Source organism: Sorex araneus, chromosome 5, assembly GCF_027595985.1.
Source record: "Sorex araneus isolate mSorAra2 chromosome 5, mSorAra2.pri, whole genome shotgun sequence".
In the NCBI taxonomy this organism is placed as follows: Eukaryota; Metazoa; Chordata; class Mammalia; order Eulipotyphla; family Soricidae; genus Sorex; species Sorex araneus.
The window spans coordinates 171025994-171045850 of record NC_073306.1 but is presented as its reverse complement, the minus strand read 5'-3'; the positions used below and the strand labels follow the sequence as shown (position 1 = coordinate 171045850).

General features: G+C 54.7%; 1 protein-coding gene across 3 annotated transcripts in view; it reads right to left on the bottom strand.

Moving 5' to 3' along the window:
* The window catches only part of TBC1D1 (TBC1 domain family member 1), a 190733-nt gene that overhangs the window by 61970 nt on the left and 108906 nt on the right, over nucleotides 1-19857 (bottom strand). For all 3 annotated transcript variants that reach the window (XM_055140316.1, XM_055140317.1, XM_055140319.1), the window contains 4 exons: nucleotides 12750-13274; nucleotides 8710-8799; nucleotides 5698-5802; nucleotides 3853-3985 (listed from right to left, as the gene is read on the bottom strand). In XM_055140316.1, the coding sequence (XP_054996291.1) occupies nucleotides 3853-3985; nucleotides 5698-5802; nucleotides 8710-8799; nucleotides 12750-13274 (853 nt within the window). The remainder of the gene's footprint in view (nucleotides 1-3852; nucleotides 3986-5697; nucleotides 5803-8709; nucleotides 8800-12749; nucleotides 13275-19857) is intronic.

The window sequence follows — 19857 nt, the reverse complement described above, 5'->3', positions numbered from 1 at the left end:
ACCTGCCGGACACAGCCTGGCCACACACTCACGCCATCAGGGGACTGGCCTCGTGAGATGGGTTTTAGGAAAAGATCCCGTTCTCGGGTGAGCTTGGCTTAAGTTCCTGGGAGGAGGAGCCCGTCCAGGGCCCTGCTGCCCAGCGAGGGCCATGTCTAGCAAGGCCGACGGGAGCCGCCAATACCTTCCCTCTCGCCGCCACGGGCCCTGAAGGCCCCGACAGAGGCCCTGAAGGAAAGGTGGTGGAGTAAGGGCCAGTCCAGGGCCCGCAGGGAGCTGGTGGACGGAGGCGGCTAGGGGTGAGACGCTCTGGAGTGAGTGGCGGAGGGTTTGCTCCCCGGCCTGACCACCCTGGAACCAACAGCGCTGCCCTGAAACCTACAGGCCCCCGAGGGCCACAGCACAGCTGGGACAGGAGGCCCAGGAGGGGTGGCCACGCCAGGATGCCCACGGGGCGGCACCATCTGGGGCACGGGACACCTCTCCCCTCGCCTTTCCCCTCGAGACATGATGCCCCACCCCAGGGCTGAGTCAGAGGCTTCCCCAGCCCATCAGCGTGGTGGTGGCTTTCTGCTTTGGCCGAAACTGATCTCAGCAGTTAAAGACGATGAATTAAACCACATCATTCTGAAACTACAGCAGCAAAATCCCTACCCTGATTAAACATTTTGGTTCTAACTTTCTGAAAGCAAGACTGATCAAGGAAGATGCCTGCCTTGCATGTGGCCGACCTGGGTTCAAGCCCCAGCACCTCGGCCCCCAAGGGAGCCCATACCAGGAGTGCTCCCTGAGCACAGAGCCAGGAGTAAGTGTGGAGCACAGTTGGGGGTAGCCCCAAAACAATTTTTAATTTATTTTTTAATTGAACGAGTGGAAGTCAGGAATCCTTCCAGTGCCCGCAGAAGACGATCTGCTTTCTCCTCAAGGCCAAAGTCACTGCTGACCTCTAAGCAGAGTCTTACAGGACATTTTCGTCATCATTTACGTGATCTTGACAACTAAGGAAAAAGTGACTTGGCCCTTTCAGATAGGATCTGCAATTAAAGCACAACTTTCCTTGTTCCCAGGCATATTTTGTATAATGTCAGCAAAGAATAACAACTAAAAAAAAAAACATCTAAAAACAAAAGTTAAAAATATTAAATCGGGCCAGAGGATAATACAGCAGGGAGGGTGCTTGCCTTGCACACGGCCAACCTGGGTTCAATCCCTGACATCCTATATGGTATACCCCAGGTAACGCCAGGAGAGATTCCTGAGTGAGTACAGAACCAGGACTAAGTCCAGAGACTTATAGAAATGCATCTGCACATGGCCAGATGTGGCCCAAAATCAAGTTAACAAAACAAAACAAAAAGGTGCTGGTGAGACAGCACGGCAGGCAGGTGTCTGCCATGTATGAAGTAGACCCGGGTTTGATCCCTGACATCCCATATGGTCCCCCGAGGAGCACCATCAGGAGTAAATTCTAAGTGCAGAGCCCAGAGTTACATCTGAGCACCCTCACGTAGGTGACCCCAAAACCAAACAAAAAAATTAGCCATTTTCATTTACCTTATGTGTCCCCACCTCCCCCCAATGACCTGCAGGTCATTCCTGATGACGCTCAACACCAAGGGGTCAAACTTGGGTTCTCGGGGCTGGAGCAATAGCACAACGGGTAGGACTTTTGCCTTGCACGTGGCCGACCCAGGTTCGATTCCCAGCATCCCATACGGTCCCCCGAGCACCGCCAGGAGTAATTCCTGAGCATCACCGGGTGTGACCCAAAAAGAAAAAAAAAAAAAAACACAACTTGGGGAGATCGGAGCAGCCGCGCACGACACGGCCGGCCCCTCTGCTCCTAAAAGACTATGATACAGGAGGTCTACTAACCCATTTTGGCACCCAGAGACTTATAGAAATGCATCTAGACTGTGAGCTGAGCTAAAACAACAGAAATCCAAAACCGAGCTCCTATAATCTTCATTCTCAGCAATGGAAAACAAACTATCAAATGAAGCCTTTTCAGCAGGTTTGATTGTTGAGGGAAAATTCCAAATAATAATAATCAGTTCTCTGTTGAAATATTGAATGTATCCAAAGTATAGAGAGAATAAAGTGAAGATCATTGGCCACTCAGGTGCAGGGGGGTTGAGAGGGGAGCATATTGGGGTTCTTGGTGGGGGAACAGGTGCACTGGTGAAGGGATGGGGGTTTGATCATTATATGACTGAGACTTAAACCTGAAAGCTTTGCAACTTTTGTCACGTGATTCAATAAAATGAAAAAAAAAATGTGGGGTCTCGTGCAAGCAAGACACATGCTCCATGCTCTGAGCCATCTCCCAGTCCCTTAACTCACTTGATTCATTTATTCCTGCAGTGCCGAGGAAAGAATCCCACACCTCCCCATGCAAGGCAAGTAAGTACTATGTCACTGAGCCAAACCCCTGAGCCCACTGTGGTTCATTTGATTTTTTGGTTTGTTTTGTTTTTGGGCAACCCCTGGTGGTGCCCAGGGGTTACTCCTGGCTCTGTGCTCAGGAATTACTCCTACAAGGGTTCGGGGGACCACAAAGGGGTGCCAGGGGTCAAACTCAGGTCAGCAGTGTGCCAGGCCAGCACCCTTCTTGTTGTACTATCCCTCCAGTCCTCCTTGATTCGTCTTTTTTTTTCTTTTTGGATGACACTCGGTAATGCTCAGGGGTTACTCCTGGCTCTGCACTCAGGAACTACTCCTGGTGGTGCTCAGAAGATCATATGGGATGCTGGGAATCGAACCCGGGTCAGCCTCGTGCAAGGCAAACGCCCTACCCACTGTGCTATCACTCTGGCCCAGCTTGATTCATTATTTAAAGAGCATCAGGATACTCTCAAATAATCTGCAAAAGAGCAGTGAGGGTGGCCACTGCCCGGTCAGCCTCGTTTTTGAAAGGGAGACGCACTCGCCCTTCAGGCTCGCGACCGTGGCCCTCAGAAGCGTGTGGGAGGCCATGGACAAATGGGCGTCCTCGAGCACTGTCTGCGGAGGGTCCGGCCACTCCTCAGACCACTCGACACAGAACCATCATGTGACCCAGCGCTTCCACTTCTGGGTCTGCCCCCTGAGGAAGAGCAAGCAGCACCCTGAACATCCAGACAGTGGCCCCCCGCCCCCTAGCCACATCCTCCACAACGCTGAAAGGGGGGAGCAGCCGAGCGTCCCAGGAGCTGGGACGGGGCCCACTGGCCTGGCGAGTGGACAGAGGGGACTCCTCCCTGAGGGAGTGAGACCATGACCTGGGCAAAAACACGAATGGGGAGGAGCCCAGGGAGAAGGGCCTCGCTCATGCTGGAGCCCCCGTCTGATCCCCAGCACCTCGAGGGGTCCCAAGAGCCCCCCACCGGAGTGAGCCCTGAGCACCACCAGTGGCAACCCCATGCCCCGGCACCCTCCACGCACAACAACAGAAAATCAGGTCGTAGTGTCCAGGTCCAGCTGTCTCCCACAGCCAGGCTTCTGGGACTGACGGAAGGCTCGCGGCTACTCCCCTTCTGGGTTTCATCTTTCGGTTTTGAGGCCACACCGACGGCCCCCAGCCCAAACCCGAGCAGCTGGCGAACCTCAGTCTCCCCGTGAGACCGTCCCCCTACCTGGACAAGGAGCGCGGCGGGCCCGTTAACCTGGTTCCCATGACACCCACCCCCAGTCCCCAGGGGGGACGCGGGAGCCGGCCCACAGGGATCTCACCTCTGGTTCCGGAACACGGGGGAGAGGAGCAACACACCCACGGCAGGTTCCGAGCTCCCCGACCCGCCCTCCCCGTGTGTGTGCTCCCTGGCTGCCGGTGACACCACCTGCCCCAAACCGGCCCCGGACGCCGGCACTCACCCTCGATGCGCTCACAGAGTCTGTGCAGGGCCTGCAGGGGACAGGCATCGCAGGGCTGTGTGGGCGCACGAGCTGTCTGCTGCACGGCGGCCACCGTGAAGGCCTGCTTCAGCGTCATCATGATCTCGTCCACCTGCGCCAAGAGAGGGGGGCATGGGAGCCAGAGGACGGGGGGCGCTAGGGCTCCCTCCCTCCGCAGCGCTGACCCTGGAGGGCTTTCCCAGAAGCACTGCCTGGATGTGTCCGGCTCTTAAAAAGATCAGACATCGGGCTGGAGCGGTAGTGCAGCGGGGAGGGCATTTGCCTTGCATGCGGTGGACCCGGGTTCGATCCCTGGCATCCCACATAGTCCCCGAGCATCACCAGGAGTGATCCCTGAGTGCAGAGCCAGGAGTAACCCCTGTCCATCGCCGGGTGTGACCCAAAAAGTCAAAATAAATAAATTTTAAAAGAAACAACTTATTAAAAAAATTAATTATGGACTGGACCGATAGCACATCGGGTAGGGCATTTGCCTTGCATGAGGCCGACCGGGTTCGATTCCTCCATCCCTCTTGGAGAGCCCAGCAAGCTATGAGAGTATCCCACCCACACGGCAGAGCCTGGCAAGCTACCCGTGGCGTATTCGATATGCCAAAAACAGTGACAAGTCTCACAATGGAGATGTTACTGGTGCCCGCTCAAGCAAATCGATGAACAGTGCTACAGTGCTACTAAAAAAAAAAAAAAAATCAGACATCTGAAGTGATGCTCAAAGGGCTGGACTGCAGGCTTTGTGACCGCCATCATTTCCCCCAATGCTTCCGCCACCCCCCGCCCACACACACATAATCAGGCAAAAGTTTAGAAAGAATCTGGGAAGGCAGGGGTTGGGAGTCAATCCCTCTGGTCCAAGGTCAAAAGTCCAAAATGCTATACATAGAGATATTTTTGGTTTGGAACCACTCCCAGCAGTGCCCAGGGTTTACTCCTGGTTCTGTGCTCAAGGGTCACTCCTATCGGGGCTCAGGAGACCATAGATGGTGCTAGGGATCGAATTCCGAGTGGGTCATGTGCAAGACAAATGCTGAACTATCGGGCTGGTCCCCAAAATGCTATTTTTAAAAGGCTGGACCGGGGCGGGCTCAGTGATGGAACATAATATGCCTTGCAGGAGTGAGGCCTGGGCTCAAACCCCCCAGCACAGAAGAAAATAATAAAAAAAATCCCACGCCTGAGGGCCAGAGTGAACAGGCTGCTTGAAGACCGTGAGGACAGAAAGGCGGGGATAGCTCAGGAAACTGGGGTACACACAGGAGCCTGGCAGGAACAGCGTCCCCAGCACTAGCCCAGGGCACTCCCCAGCTCCCCCAGGCCTGGTCACCAAAGAAAACTAAGAATGAAGAAAACTGAAAACGCAGGGGCCTGGGAGATGGCGCAGGGACATGGCACAGGACCCGGGCTGACCCCCAGAACCACGTGGCTCTCTGAGCATCACCCCGGCCCTGGAGCGCCCATCACGGCAGGGCCCAAACAGCACAGCAGCCTGGGACCCGAGCCCTGAACCACCAGTCTGCTTGGCTGACTGCCAGGAGAGGCCCCTCCACCCTGTGAGCTCCCGCCTCGCACGTAACTGACAGGTTCGAATCCCCGGGACCACATATGGTCCCCCCCAGGACCCCCACCAGGCGTGATCCCAAAAACAAGCCAAAGAAAGACGGAAATCGTGTGCCCGAGTAAGTGCCGAGTGAGCAGTAGCTAGTTACTAAATTGCCGTGAGCCAAGCAGTGCACGCCTGAGGGCGAGTGGCTTTTGGTAAGGAGAGGAGATGTGCGCTGCTGCAGGGATGCGGGCACCCCCCCTTACCAGGGCTTCACTGGCGCACTGGAACACGTAGCAGACGAAGGGGAAGCCCCCGCCTCCGGAAGACTCTCGGCAGATAAACCCAAAGTGGTCCACGTGTCTGATGCCCTGTGGGGCAGGGGAAGGGCAGCAGTGTGAGTGGCCGCCGGCCACCGCCAGCGCTGCAGCTGCATCTGGAGCACTGGCGCGGACTCAAACGCTACCACACACCTAAAACCACCTCTCAGGCAGGGTGTGCCGGCCAGCCTCACCCCGCCCGAGGGCCACGCAGAGCACCCTCGCCAGAGATGAAGGCTGGAAATGAGGGTTCTGAACACTCATCTTAGGACCAGGAGCAAGTAACGTTCACACAGTCACACACACACACACACACACACACACACACACACACACACACACACACACACACACACACACACACACACACACACACACACACACACACACTGAGAACATTCTTAGGTACAAAAAGACTACTTGGATCAGATGGGTGCCCATGTATCAGGCACAGATACAGACAAAAAGGTTCAGAGTAAAGCTGTGTGCATGCTCCTAAAATAACACATGCGGGGCTGGAGCAGTAGCACAGAGGGAAGGGTGTTTGCCTTGCACACAGCCGACCCGGGCTCGATTCTCAGTATCCCATATGGTCTCCCCAAGCACTGCCAGGAATAATTCCTGAGTACATGAGCCAGGAGTAAGCTCTGTGAATCGCCAGGTGTGACCCAAAAAGAAAAAAAAAAAAAAAAGAAACAAGGAAATACTGGCCTGAAGCATCGGTCAGGAAGGAGCTGCACAAGCGCTGAGACAGCTGAGAGCTGGAGCAAATACTCTGCATCCAGGAGCCCCTCATGTCTGAATCCCAGGCCTCCACGGTCCCCTGAGACCAAGCCAGGAGTCATCTTCTGGGTGACCCCACCAACCCCACCCCCTAAATTAGATGTACAAAAAATAATGCATAGAGTGGCCAGAGCGATAGCACAGCAGGTAGGGCTTTTGCCTTTCACGCAGCCAACCCGTGTTCAATACCCAGCATCCCATGTGGTCCTCCGAATAATTCCTGAGTGCAAAGCCAGGAGTAACCCCTGAGCATCGCTGGGTGTGACCCAAAAAGCAAAAAAAAAAAAAAAAAAAAAGACAAAAAAATGCACAGAAATCCATTAATCATGAAATATTAAGGTGAGGCCTGTAGCACAGTTTCCTAAAAGCTCTTTTGAACAAATGCTGTCTGAACTCGTTGTGAAGGTCTCTAGGAGACAAGGTCAGCAGATAAGCCCTTAAACATTCATTCATCCCTGCCGTGTCTCTCAAAATCACCAGCATTGCAGCGAGATACAAGGGCTGACAGACTGAAGCTTGAGTCATCAGGTATATTTATAAACAACAGCCTGGAGGAAATTATGAAACTATCACATTTAAGGAAAATTAAGCATTAATACCCATAGGAACAACAGCCAATCAAGGTTTAAAAAAAAATCGTTGAACAACCATACTTTCTGTTCAAAGAGCTTTCAATAAACGGGTTAGCACTGACATGCCAGCATTTCAATCAAGGCTCTGCAGGAGCAAATTAAACATACGATAGAGGCTACTTCTCAGGGGAATATGATTTGGGAAAAAAGTTTCCTTTGTAAATTGTGTTCCCAACTGCATTTTAGGTCCAATCTTTATCACATTCTAGGGAAATGTTCCCTTTTGACTGTTTTTTTTTTTTTTGCTTTTCCCCCTAAATGTTCCTTTTTTAATCCTAATGTAGATGATATTATAAATGAAGAAACAGTGAGGTCTTCACTTTATCTTATTAACTTCGGAAACATGGAAATGAGAAGCGAAACTTCAAAAGCAATAAACAATAATTTTAAATGACCTCAAGTCTGTTAGGAACAGCCTGAGCAAAATTGGTAGAGCTCGTTATAATTGGCAGTCTCCAAAATCTCTCTAGGAAAGAATCCAGAAAATACCCATTAAGGACTCAAGTGGTCATGGATGTAGCATGATATAACATGACTTGTTATACCTAGAAAATAACAAGACATTATTTTAAAAACTGAAGTAAAAGGGGCTGGAGTGATAGCACGGCGGGTGCAATTCCCAGATCCCATAGGGTCCCCCGAGCACCGCCAGGAGTAATTCCCGAGTGCAGAGCCAGGAGTGACCCTTGAGCATCGCCGGGTGTGACCCAAAAAGCAAAAAAACTGAAGTAAAAAAGCTGGAGAGAAAGCACAGTGGGTAGGACGCCTGCTGTGCCATGGCTGACCCGGGTTGGAGCCCAGGAGTCCCCTGGGGCCCCCTGACCCTGTCAGGAGTGATGCAGAGCCGGGAGGAACCCCTGAGCACTGCCAGGCATGTCCCCCAAAGGGAAAACAAACCAACTGAAGTAGAGGGGCCGGAGCAGTCGTACAGCAAAGCCGGGCATCTGCCTGGCGTGCAGCCAGCCTGAGTTCAACCCCCGGCACCCGACACGGTCCCCCGAGCCCCACCACGAGCAAACTCTGAGCACAGAACCAGGAGTAAGTCCTGAGCACTGCCGATGTGGCCTAAACTCCCCCTCACACCACCAATAAAAGCAACTCAAATACGCACTGTATTTGATAAAAGATCAATTTAAAAAATCACCATTATGTTTTAAAGAAGAACTGATAAGCACTTCAGAAAAGTCATAAATTATATAAAATGTAGGTGAATAAACAGGCACACAGAAACAAATATGTGCCTGGAAATCACGGTGAATAATTGAAAAGGATCTATTTTTCTCTAGAAGGATACTGTTTGTTAAGAGCAAAAGTGATTTTTAAATTATATATGTGTTTGTGTGTGTGTATCAAAGCAAAGGAGAAATAAATACAAGAGCCCAAATCCAATCCTCAGAAAGCACACTGCCTGGGACGCTCGCACGGCTCTCGAGTGGCAGGTATTAAATGAATCCTGCAACGCCGCCAATGAATAAAAACTTGACTTTGGAAAATTCATCCCAAATATTCGATTGTAACTGAGCAACAACCCACGGCCGTTTACCTGAGAACAAAAGGATATCTCCTTGAAATTCTTCTCCAGTGCTACTCTCTTGGTGTCCGGACTGATGAGGTAAACTTCGGATTGGCCAATCTTAAAAGATAAACAACAATAACAACAACAAAAGCAACTTGCAAATTCACAAATTCACGAACTGAATTCAGGTCGATCGCACAAACATTCCCGGCTGGCGACCTGTGGAAGTAATGAAGGCAAGGGGCTCTCGTCTGTGAAGCTCTGAGTACCTCACCATGGAAAGTCACTTTGAAGGTTCCTTTACCGAGGGGGGGGGTCCAGCTCACACAGGCCAACAGTTAAAGGGAGAAGACAGAGACCCAGAAGTGAGTGGCAGGGCCCGAGGTGGTGCACAGCCTCCAGGAGGAGCCCGGCCTCTGAAAGCGTCTTACAGAAGACAGAGCTGCACTTTTAGGGGGGTGAGGCAGGGCAGGGACACCTGCTCAGGAGGACCATATGGGATGCTGGGGATCGAACCAGGTCAGGCGCATGCAAGGCAAATGCCCTACCCCCTGTCCTATTTCTCTGGCTCTAAGAACTGCACTTTAGAAAACTGCAGGGGTTTTTTGTGCTTTGAGAAGGGGCCACAACCAGCAATGTTCAGGACTTAACTGCTGCTCAGTGCTCAGGGATCACTCCGGGCAGTGGTTTGGGGGGGCCACATGTGGTGTCAGTGACTGAACCCAAGTCAGCCACATCTTTACCCACTGTACCATCTCTCTGCCCGCCACCAATGGTTCTTTCCAACTCTGAGATCCTTCACATGCACATTCAAACCAACCTACCTTTAGGACTCGACTCCGTGGTCTTGCATTCATGTGCCCGACCAGGTTCGGTCTCCAGCATCCCGTAACTTCCCAGGCCTCTCCACAACCACCTCGGAGAGGCGTGGCCTGGGGGGCCCCTGGTACCATAGGGCCTGGGAGCACCATATCCTGAGTCCCTCACTGGAACCCTCTGGCCGCACTGGCTGGGGATGGCCAGGAGGGGGCCTGGGGACCCTGATCACCTCCAGGAAGGGCTCCCCAACTAACAGTGACGCTCTGCCTTCCGTTGAACGCACACTCTGGGCAGGTGCCGCCTTTTCCCAGGTACGACCTTAGCATCTACCAAGCAACCGGCACGAACCAGGCCAGGGAGCACGGAACACGGGGGAGGCTCTGGGCCGGGGTTCTATCCCCGCAGCACTGCAGCACTGGGGGCGACCCCCAGGACCACCGGATGGAGTCCCCAGACACAAAGAAACTAAAACGAATCCACGGAAGTCCATGAGCGCGGGCTCCAGACAGGGCGAGCAGGTCCAGCTCCTGCATCAGCACCTGGCTGTGCCCACCCCGGACCTCCGCGCCCGCCCACCCACCGGCCCACTCATCCAGGAGACCCCCCCCAGTGGGTGGCTCACACACTGCTGAGGGACTCGCCTCCCCAGAGCGGCCCTCGCCGAGCCCCCCAAACGTGCTGCTGGCACCCACCGACTTCTCCCAGGCGGCCTCCCACAGCCGACAGGAAGGACAGCGGACAGCCTGGGCACGTGAGGGGGCCGAGGGGACACGGGAAGGTCCCATGTGGCCAGAGACCACACTAGTCTAGGTCACTGCTGTACTCCTAGCCTCCCTCCAGGGAGCAGGCTGCACGCATGCAGCCGTCCCGCAGAAAGAAAGGAACTCGGGGCTGGAGTGATAGCATAGCGGGTAGGGCATTTGCCTTGCACGCGGCCGACCTGGGTTCAAATCCCAGCATCCCATATGGTCCGCTGTGCACCGCCAGGGGTGGTTCCTGAGTGCATGAGCCAGGAGTGACCCCTGTGCATTGCTGGGTGTGACCCCCCCAAAAAAAAGCAAAAAAAAAAAAAGAGAAAAACTCACTGGGAATGAGTGCTGAAAGCAGGAAAAGGGTTCTACCTAATAACCTTCCATCATCTGCACTGCAGACCATAGGCCCAAAGGGAGAGAAGAGGGGGGGAATGAGGTGGGAGGAGGGAGGGGAGAGAGAGAGAGAGAGGGAGAGAGAGAGGGAGAAAAAGAGAGAGAGAGGCAGAGAGAGGGGGGGAGAAAGGGGGTGAGAGAGAGAGAGAGGGGGGAGAGGGAGAGAGAGGGGAAGAGAGAGGGGGGAGAGAGAGAGAAATGTCAGTCAGAAGCAAGTGGAGGCAGGGGCGGGAGGGAAACTGTGGCGTTGGTGGTGGGAAATGTACACTGGTGAAGGGACCAGTGTTGGAACATACATGGCTGAAACCCAATCATGAGCAACTATGTAACGGTGTATCTCACTGTGACTCAATAAAAAAAAATTGTTTTTTAATTAAAATAAAAATCTCACTGAGAGGGGCTAGAGCGATAGCACAGCGGGTAGGGCATTTGACCTGCATGTGACCGACACGGGTTCAAGTCCCAGCATCCCATATGGCCCCCCGAGCACCGCCAGGAGTAATTCCTGAGTACAGAGCCTGGAGTAACCCCTGAGCATCACTGGGTGTGACCCCCCCAAAAAAAAAACTTACTGAAAATAAATGCACTGAGCACCCTCCCCAATTCACTGAGAGTTGGAGTTTTGGGGGTTCTATTGTTTACCCATTACCGATCACAGATTAAAGGGCAGCGCTGGACGCAGATGCCCAAAGTGCAGGCCACCGCTCCCTGGGAGTCGGGGGGGGGGTGGTGGAAGGGGGGCTCAGCAGTGCTTTTCGGGGTGGCTGGGCGCAGCTAAGGTGTGGTGGGAAGGGGCGGGTGGAGCCTCCTGTGCGTCTGCTAGAGACGGTGGATTCCCAGAGAGTAATTTTTTTTTTCCTGAAAAGTGTGAGGCAGGGAGAGCCGAGTAGACCTGGGAATCTCTGCTGACAGTGAAGAAAGCAGCCCCGTTTCCCTGCTGGCACTCGCCGTGACCCTGCACACATCCATGCTGCATGCACCCACGCAGCCCTCCCCCCATCTCAGCGGCTGGGCCAGCTGCAAAGCAAGACACTGCATTCGGGGTCAGGGGTCCACAGTCCTGACACAGACAGGGGGGTGGGAGGCCTCAGGCACGTCCCAGAGGACAGAGGGGGCCACATCAGCATCGAGCCCCGGAACGGCCCACTCCCCTGGCCCCACTCTTTCTGGCCTTCAGGCCTCGTTGTCAGTTTAGCAAACCCCTCACATAGCTAAGTTAATAGTTCTCGGCTTTAAGCACTGTTTGCCACGGGTTCAACTTGTATTTCACTTTGGCATGAATTTCAGGAATCTTGGATCCTCCCACATTCAATTATCCTGAGGAACCAATGTCTTCTAACGGAATAAAAACTAAAAAAGAGGGAGTCTTCTTTCAAAGAGAGGCGGTGGGAAATGCATTCCTTGAAATCCATCAGCACTGTGGGAAAGCCCCCTGGTGGGGAGGTGGGGGGTCTCTTTCCACACACTCACGGTTCTTTCCACACTAAGAGGGGCTGGGGAAGTAAAGCTCATCTAAGGACCTGCCATGGGGCCCTGTGTCTCCCTGAGGATTTTAAAAGCTGACCACCCAAGTCAGGATCTTTTTTTTTTCTTTTTGGGTCACACCCGGCCATGCACAGGGGTTACTCCTGGCTCTGCACTCAGGAACTACTCCTGGCGGTGCTCGGGGGACCCTATGGGATGCTGGGAATCGAACCCAGGTTGACTGCATGCAAGGCAAACGCCCTCCCTGCTGTGCTATCGCTCCAGCCCCGCAAGCCAGGATCTCACCCCGCAAAGAGAGCAATTCCACATGAAAGATACGTGTGGACTCAAACGGAATCCACAGGGGCTGGGAGACAGTACGGTGGGTAGGGCGTTTGCCTTGCATGTGCCCTGACGTGGGTTCGATCCCCAGCATCCCATATGCCACCTCCCCCACCCCAGCAGCACCACCGGGAGTAATTCCTGAGTGCAGAACCAGGAGGAAGCGCTGAGCATCGCCAGGTGTAACCCCCGCACCCCACCACCAAAAACAAAACAAAAAGAGAATGACGTCCACCGAAAGCCCCGGCTCTGCGGGCAGCCTTTCCGCCGCGCCCTCTCAGCGCCGAGGGCATTTACCGTGAAGAGCATAGTCCGATTCTCCTCCATGTCCGTGGGCTGCACGCTGTGGTGCCCGCTGACCAGGTGGTTCTCAATGTCACTCTCCTCGAAGGAGCTGAAGAAGCTGTGGCTGCGCAGGCCCCCCGCCTGCAGCTCCTTCCTGAAGGCCAGGGAGCGCAGCCCGGGCTGCGAGAAGGACTTGCGCATGGGCCGCTGCGGCTGCTCCCCGCTGCCCGCGGGCTGCAGCGCCGAGCGGAACCTGTCGGCCAGGGAGACGCCCCCCAGGGCGGGGCCCGCGGCGTCGGGGTTCTGCGGGGCCAGGTCCAGGGGCTCGGCCTTCCGGCCGCCGCTGACGTGGTTAAACTTCTCGATGCACTCGTCGATCAGGGCCGGCGGGGCCTTCTTGTGGGCCACCGTCACGCGGCCGCAGAAAAGCACCTCGAACTTCTTGGCGAACGTGTCGTCGAACTCCGATGGGCAGTGCAGCTCCTCCTGGCGGGCGATCTTCCCCGCCTGCCGGATGGAGCTGATGATCTCGGGCACCTGCAGGGAAGGAAAGGTGAGTTCGGGGTTAGCGGCGGGCTCTCCCGGGCACGCACCTGCACGGAGCAAGCACTGCATGCCTGCCCATCACCCCATCAAAACCCCAGGCCTGGGTGGGGGGCATGACCAGAGTGACAAGAGGAAAGCCCCGCTGACACGCCTCGGGGACACATTCACTTGCCCATGACACACTGCGGGTTACTGGCCTGAGAAGGTCCCCCTGGGAAGTGGCAGGGCATGGTGCTCCCACCTAGGCCGAACCCCTGCGTCCAAATCCAACCTCCTGTGTCTGGAGCAATAGCAACAGCAGGTAGGTTGTTTGCCTTGCACGCAGCCGACCCGGGTTCGATTCCCAGCATCCCATACATATGGTCCCCTGAGCACCGCCAGGAGTAATTCCTGAGTGCAGAGCCAGGAGTAACCCCTGTGCATCGCCGGGTGTGACCCCAAAAGTGGAAAAAAAAAACAAATCCAACCTCCTCCCAAAGAGGGGCTCGTGGAAACACAGACAGCAGCTATTTTAGATTTCACAGGCCGGCGAGCTTGCACAAGTCTTCCTGAAGAAATGACCGGGCTAAGGAGCACATGGCTGGAATGACCTGACCGAGCAGTTTGCCCCCTCACCACAGGGCGCCCGCCCGTGGCCACTGGCAGCGCAGGGCTCGAGGCTCCGTTCTCTGAAGAGCTAGGGGGCTCCAGTCACGTAAGCAAGGCAGGACGCTAGCCGGCCACCACAGCAACCAGCAGGGCTGGCTTTCCTGGGGGGGTGGGGCACAGAGCCTCTGGGCCGAGCGTCACACTGAGCATCACCACAGGATCCAGGGACGGAAGCAAAGAGCCTCCGGCCGGGATCGCCTACATCAGGACCCTTCCCAGAGAGAGACGAAGCCGCGGCAGGCGTACGTGCGCATCTGCAGCCTGGACCCGAAACAAGATGTGCGGGCGAAAGAGGAACGGGGCTTTCGGGGAAGCCCCCCCCCCCGCCCGTGGCGCGGTGTGCCTGAGAGAGAACCAGCACTTCTCCAAGGCTCCCGGAAGGAAATTCCACCAAGGACCCATTCCTGGCTGCCCCAAAGTCTTATTTTGACAATAGTCCATAGGAAATTCCTCCACAGCCACTCAGCACAGGTCAAAGGTCAGCACGCACGGGGAGGGGGGAAGACGTCCCAAGCACGCTTGGCACCTAGGGGCCCTGGTGCCCGCAGAGACCTACGACCCTCAAAGGTCTTCCTTTACGACCCCTTCGACCAACACCTGGCCGGGAAGGTCACGATGGTTCCCAAGATGCTTTAAACCCAGAGTCGAGCATTTCAAGTGATTCCAGGGGCGCGGAGCATGGTCCAGGGAGCAGGGTGTGTTTGCCTTGCAGGCGGCCAGCCCGGCTTCAGCCCCAGCATCCTACAGGGCCTCCTCAGCACATCTGGCTAGTTCCTGAGTGCAGAGCCAGTAGGCTGTGCCCCCTGATTTCTGAAGCAGACCCCAATGTTAACAGCAACATTAGAGGCGGCCACGCCCCCGCGCCTGGCACTGAGCACTGGCCTGTGCTGCAGCACGGCTCTCCACCGCCGAGAAATCATAACGGGCGGGCGAAGGGCCTCAGCCCGCTGGGGGCGGGAGCAGGAGGCAGCCCTGCCTCAGCTTCCCTGCCTCCGCCCCTTGGGCTTGGGGTTTGGGGCCACACCTGGTGGTGCTCAGGCTCACTCCTGGTGGGGATTGGGGGACCCCAAGGGGTGCCAGGAACCAAACTCTAACGCTGTATTTTAAGGGGGGGCTGAGGGTGGGGAGTTGACTTATGCAAGTGAAGCATCCTGGGGCCCTCAGAGGCGGCGTGTGAAGCCCTCCTCTCCCCGACAATGAGTGCACTGCTACACCTGTCTGAGGCGGGGTGGCTGGGAGGGTCACTAAGGGAGATCAGGAGGAGAGGGCAGAATGAAGGCGGGGTGCTGTGTGGACCCCCGGGACTCCCCACTGCACCAGGCCCCATCCCAGGCCGCCCAGTGCAGGCCCCCAGAACGACTCGCTCACTTGGTCCTGTCACCAAGCTGTCCCCTGGGGTCTCGAGTGCGGGAACTTCAAACTCGGGGGGAAGAGCCAGGCCAGCGAGGGCAGGCCCGCCCCGGGAAGGGGTGTGTGCGTGTGGACGTGCGCGTGCGCCTGAGAAGGGTGGTTGTGCACACATGCATGTGTGTCTGAGAAGGCTGTGACTGGGAGAGTGTGTGGGTGCGTGTGTGTGTGTGTGTGTGTGTGTGTGCACCTGAGTAGGGTGTGTGCATGGTGTCTAGGTAGGGTATATGTGTGTGTCTGAGAAGGCTGTGTCTGGGAAGAGTGTGTGGATGCATGTGTGTGCATCTGGGAAGGATGTGTGTGTGTGTGCGTGTGTGTGTGTGTGTTCGGGAACAGGTGTGTGTGTGCATCTGGGTAGGGTGTGTGTAAGTGTCTAGGTAAGGTATATGTGTGTGAGGAGGGTGTGTGTCTGTCTGGGAAGGGTGTGCACATTTATGTGAGTGTGTATGTGTGTCTGGGAAAGGTGTGCACGTTTGTGTGAGTGTGTGTCTGGAAGGGTGTGCACATTTGCGTGAGTGTGTATGAGTGTGTGAGTGTGAGTGTGTGTGTCTGGGAAGGGTGTGCATGTTTGTGTGTGTGTGTGTCTGGGAAGGGTGTGCACGTTTGCATGAGTGTGTGTGTGAGTTTGTGACTGTGTGTCTGGGAAAGGTGTGCACATTTGCATGAGTGTGTGTGAGTGTGTCTGAGAAGGGTGTGCATGTTTGTGTGTGTCTGGGAGGGTTGTGCACATTTGTGTGAGTGTGAGTGTATATGAGTGAGTCTGAGTGTGTGTGTGTGTGTGTCTGGGAAGGGTGTGTACACTTGCGTGAGTGTGTATGTGTGAGTGTGAGTGTGTGTCTATGTGTGTGTGTGTGTGTGTGTCTGGGGCGGGTGTCCGTGCCTGTGTGTGGGGCCAGGTGTGCTCTCCTGCTCTGGCTTCCCGGCAGGAGCACCAGCAGCTCTGGGAAGCTACTCAGTGAGCACAGAAGGGCTCGAAGCCAAGGCCTCCCTGAACCCAGGGTCGGGGCAGGAGACCTCGCACAGGAGGCGGCCGCGGGCGAGGAAAAGAACGGGCACCAGGGGCGACAGCAGGACCTGCGGGCGCCCCAGCTGTCCCTGCACGGACACTGGGCAGGGAGGGGCGGGGCAGGAGGCCGGGGTAAGGACGGGGGCAGGGAAGCCCTCCGGCAGCAGTGGGGGGCTCTGCAGCCGAGACCCCAAGGTTCACGCCCCACACCCAGTCCCCGAGCACTGCGGGAGCAGCCCCAGGCCCCCGGGATGTGGCTCAGAAACGGGAAAAGGAAAGGCAGAGGGGAGGTGGGAAGTAAAGGAAAGGAAGTGTGGAGCTGCGCTGGCTGAAGTCTGGAGCCTGGGCTGTGAAAGTGAAGGGCGGGGCTGCCACTACCCCCCCCCCAGCAAGCGCAATTGAAAAGCGACCCTTAGGGGACAGTCCACAGACTGTCACACTAGCTACTGCAAGCACTTCAACACATGACTGACAGGATTCACTGCAAGGTCACAGACCGACTGCTTTCACACACCGAGGGCTCTGGGAATGTGGAACAGCAACCTTTTTTAGTTTCATCTTTGCAATAACAGAGACGTCATCTCTGATTACAGATAAACTGATCGCGTAAATCAAAATGAAAGCAAAAACCAGAATCTGACGAGCATTCCACAGGTCCATAAATCCAATAAGGGCAGGAGATTATTTCCTTCAGAACCACAGCAAAAATGTTAGATAATTTAAACTTCTCATGGAAAAAAGGGTCACTGGTTTTTGGTTTTGTTTTTGTTTTTTCTTTTTTGGCTTTTTGGGTCACACCTAGCGATGCACAGGGGTTACTCCTGGCTCCACACTCAGGAATTACTTCTGGCGGTGCTCGGGGGACCATATGGGATGCTGGGAATCAAACCTGGGTTGACCGCGTGCAAGGCAAACGCCCTACCCGCTGTGCTATCACTCCAGCCCCGACTGCTACTATATTTCTATTTTTTCTTACATTTTAAAAGTTTTTATAACTTGCTTCAGCATGACATATCTTCTTTCAATCCTTCTCTCATTATTATTATTATTATTATTATTATTATTATTATTAGTAGTAGTAGTAGTAGTAGTAGTAGTAGTATGGGGGTCACACCCAGCAATGCACAGCAATTACGCTGGCTCTGCACTCAGGAATTATTCCTGGCGGTGCTCAGGGGACCATCTGAGATGCTCGGAATCGAACGGGGGTCAACCCCGTGCAAGGCAAACTCCCTACCCGCTGTGCTATCGCTCCAGCTCTGGGTCACCGTTTTTTTATTCCTCTATTTCATTTTTTTAAATTAATTAATTTTTCTTTTATTGAATCACCATGTAAAAAGTTACAAAGCTTTCAGGCTTAAGTCTCAGTTACACAATGCTCAAACACCCATCCCTTCACCAGTGCACATATTCCACCACCAAGAACCACAGTAAACCTCCCCCCAGCCCCCCACCCCGTCTGTGTAGCTGATAAATTTCACTTTACTTTCTCTTTACTTTGATTACATTCAATATTTCAACAAAAAAACTCACTATTACTGTTTGGAGTTTCCCCCCCAAAGTCAGACCTGCCGGAAAGGAAGCATTCAACTTTATACCACAGCTAGACTTGAAATCTATATTCATTTCACACATGAAGCTAGTTTTTCTGAAACTCCCGTGTTTCCGGGAGGCAGCTCAAAGGAGGGGGGTGTCACACGCAGGAGAGGGCTGGGTTCCCTCTTCCCAGACACTACACAGTCCCCAGAACCTCAGGGTGAGATTCCTGATTACCAGGCTAGGAGTAACCCTCAAGCACGCCAGGTGTGTGCTCCATGGGCCCCCTCCCCAACATCATGGGACCCAATGCACTTAGTCTACCCGTGTGAACTTCCACACAATTGACTGGATACTGCTTTACGAGTAGCCAGAAAGAATACTTTCCAAGGGGTTGGAGCGATAGCACAGTGGGTAGGGCGTTTGCCTTGCACTCGGCCAACCCGGGTTCAATTCCCAGCATCCCATATGGTCCCCCGAGCACTGCCAGGAGTGATTCCTGAGTGCAAAGCCAGGAGTAACCCCTGTGCATTGCCAGGTGTGACCCAAAAAAGCAAAAAAAAAAGAATACTTTCCAAGAGATTTAGAAATACTCATCTCTGTCCATAATGGCCTTAAACTAAATCTGGGCCGATTTTTGAGGATTGTGGGGGAGGGGTTAAAGGATTCAATTACACACTGTAAGTTTAATTTTATTCACAAAAACTTAGGCAAAAGCTTCTGAAACAACACATGGAATAAAAAGCCACTTTACTCTTACATTGACACCTTTGTTTTACTGCCAACTAGCAACAAATCCATAGTAAATGAACCTAAAGAGTCTCCTGTTTAAATGTTCAGTCCCTGTCCCATCCCCCACCTTTAACATCCAAGCATTTCAAAACCGCAAAAAAACAGGGAGGGGGGAAGCAGGTCATACTGAGCTTTTGTCCCTGGCATAAAGTATCTCTCGCTTTGAGGGATTAAAACAAGCAGTTCAGACAGAAAATCACCTGTTTGGCTCAGCTGTTCTAAGCCAGGTAAACGGGAAACGGGGGAGAAGGTGAAACTGAGCATTTAAGTGTTTCTTCACTCTTACACTCCTTGGATTTCAAAGGAGACACTCAGCAAGGGCCCCACTAAGCACCCATGAAATTATGTCGCGGGAAACACACCTTGGCCATCATAAAGCCCAGGTGGGCGTCTGCAGGCTCCAGTAGCCGAGGGGAGAGCTGTGAGGCTGCAGGCCCAGAGCCGGGCCCAAGTGCGTGTCTTCCACTGGGCACCACGGGCACGGCCCCCCGGGGCTGCCCACCCGGGCTTATCCTCCTAGGCTGGAGGCGGCTTCTCCTGGAGAACCAAGGGGGCCTCCACCAAGGCTGACCTACCTGCACCCCCCCACCCGTAGCCACACCCCTACTCTTGGGTCATATCTTCCCCAAAGAGAAAAGGGAGGGGAGGGGAGGGGAGGGGAGGGGAGGGGAGGGGAGGGAGAGGAGGGGAGTGGGCTGCTTAGCTGGGCTGAGAATCGCTCAGCTCAGGCCCACAAGTCCGGAAGGCCCGGCTCTGCAAGACCAGAGTGCAGGACACAGCTGCAAGGGTGCAACCACTAAGTAGGCAAGCCCCACACCCAGTGCACAGAGCACAGGAGGTGGAGTAGGTGGGGGGAAAGGGGAGAGAAAAGGGAAAGGGAGGCAGGGAGGGAAGGGGAGGGGAAAGAAAGGAGAGAAGGGGAGGAGTAAAGGATGGGGCGAAAAGGGAAGGGAGGGGAGGGGAGGGGAGGGGAGGGGGAGCAGGGGCGAGGCCAGGCGAGGCAGCTGGGATCCCTCACCTGTCTGGCCCGTCTGGGCGGCACCCCCAATCCCTGGGTTCCAGACACTGAGAGCCCACCCACACCCGAGGCCGCCACTTGGCTCCGTCTTCTTGATTTTGGGGTAACCACGCCCAGCGGTGCTCAGGAGCTACTCCCAGCCCAGTGCTCGTGCACACAGAGCCCGG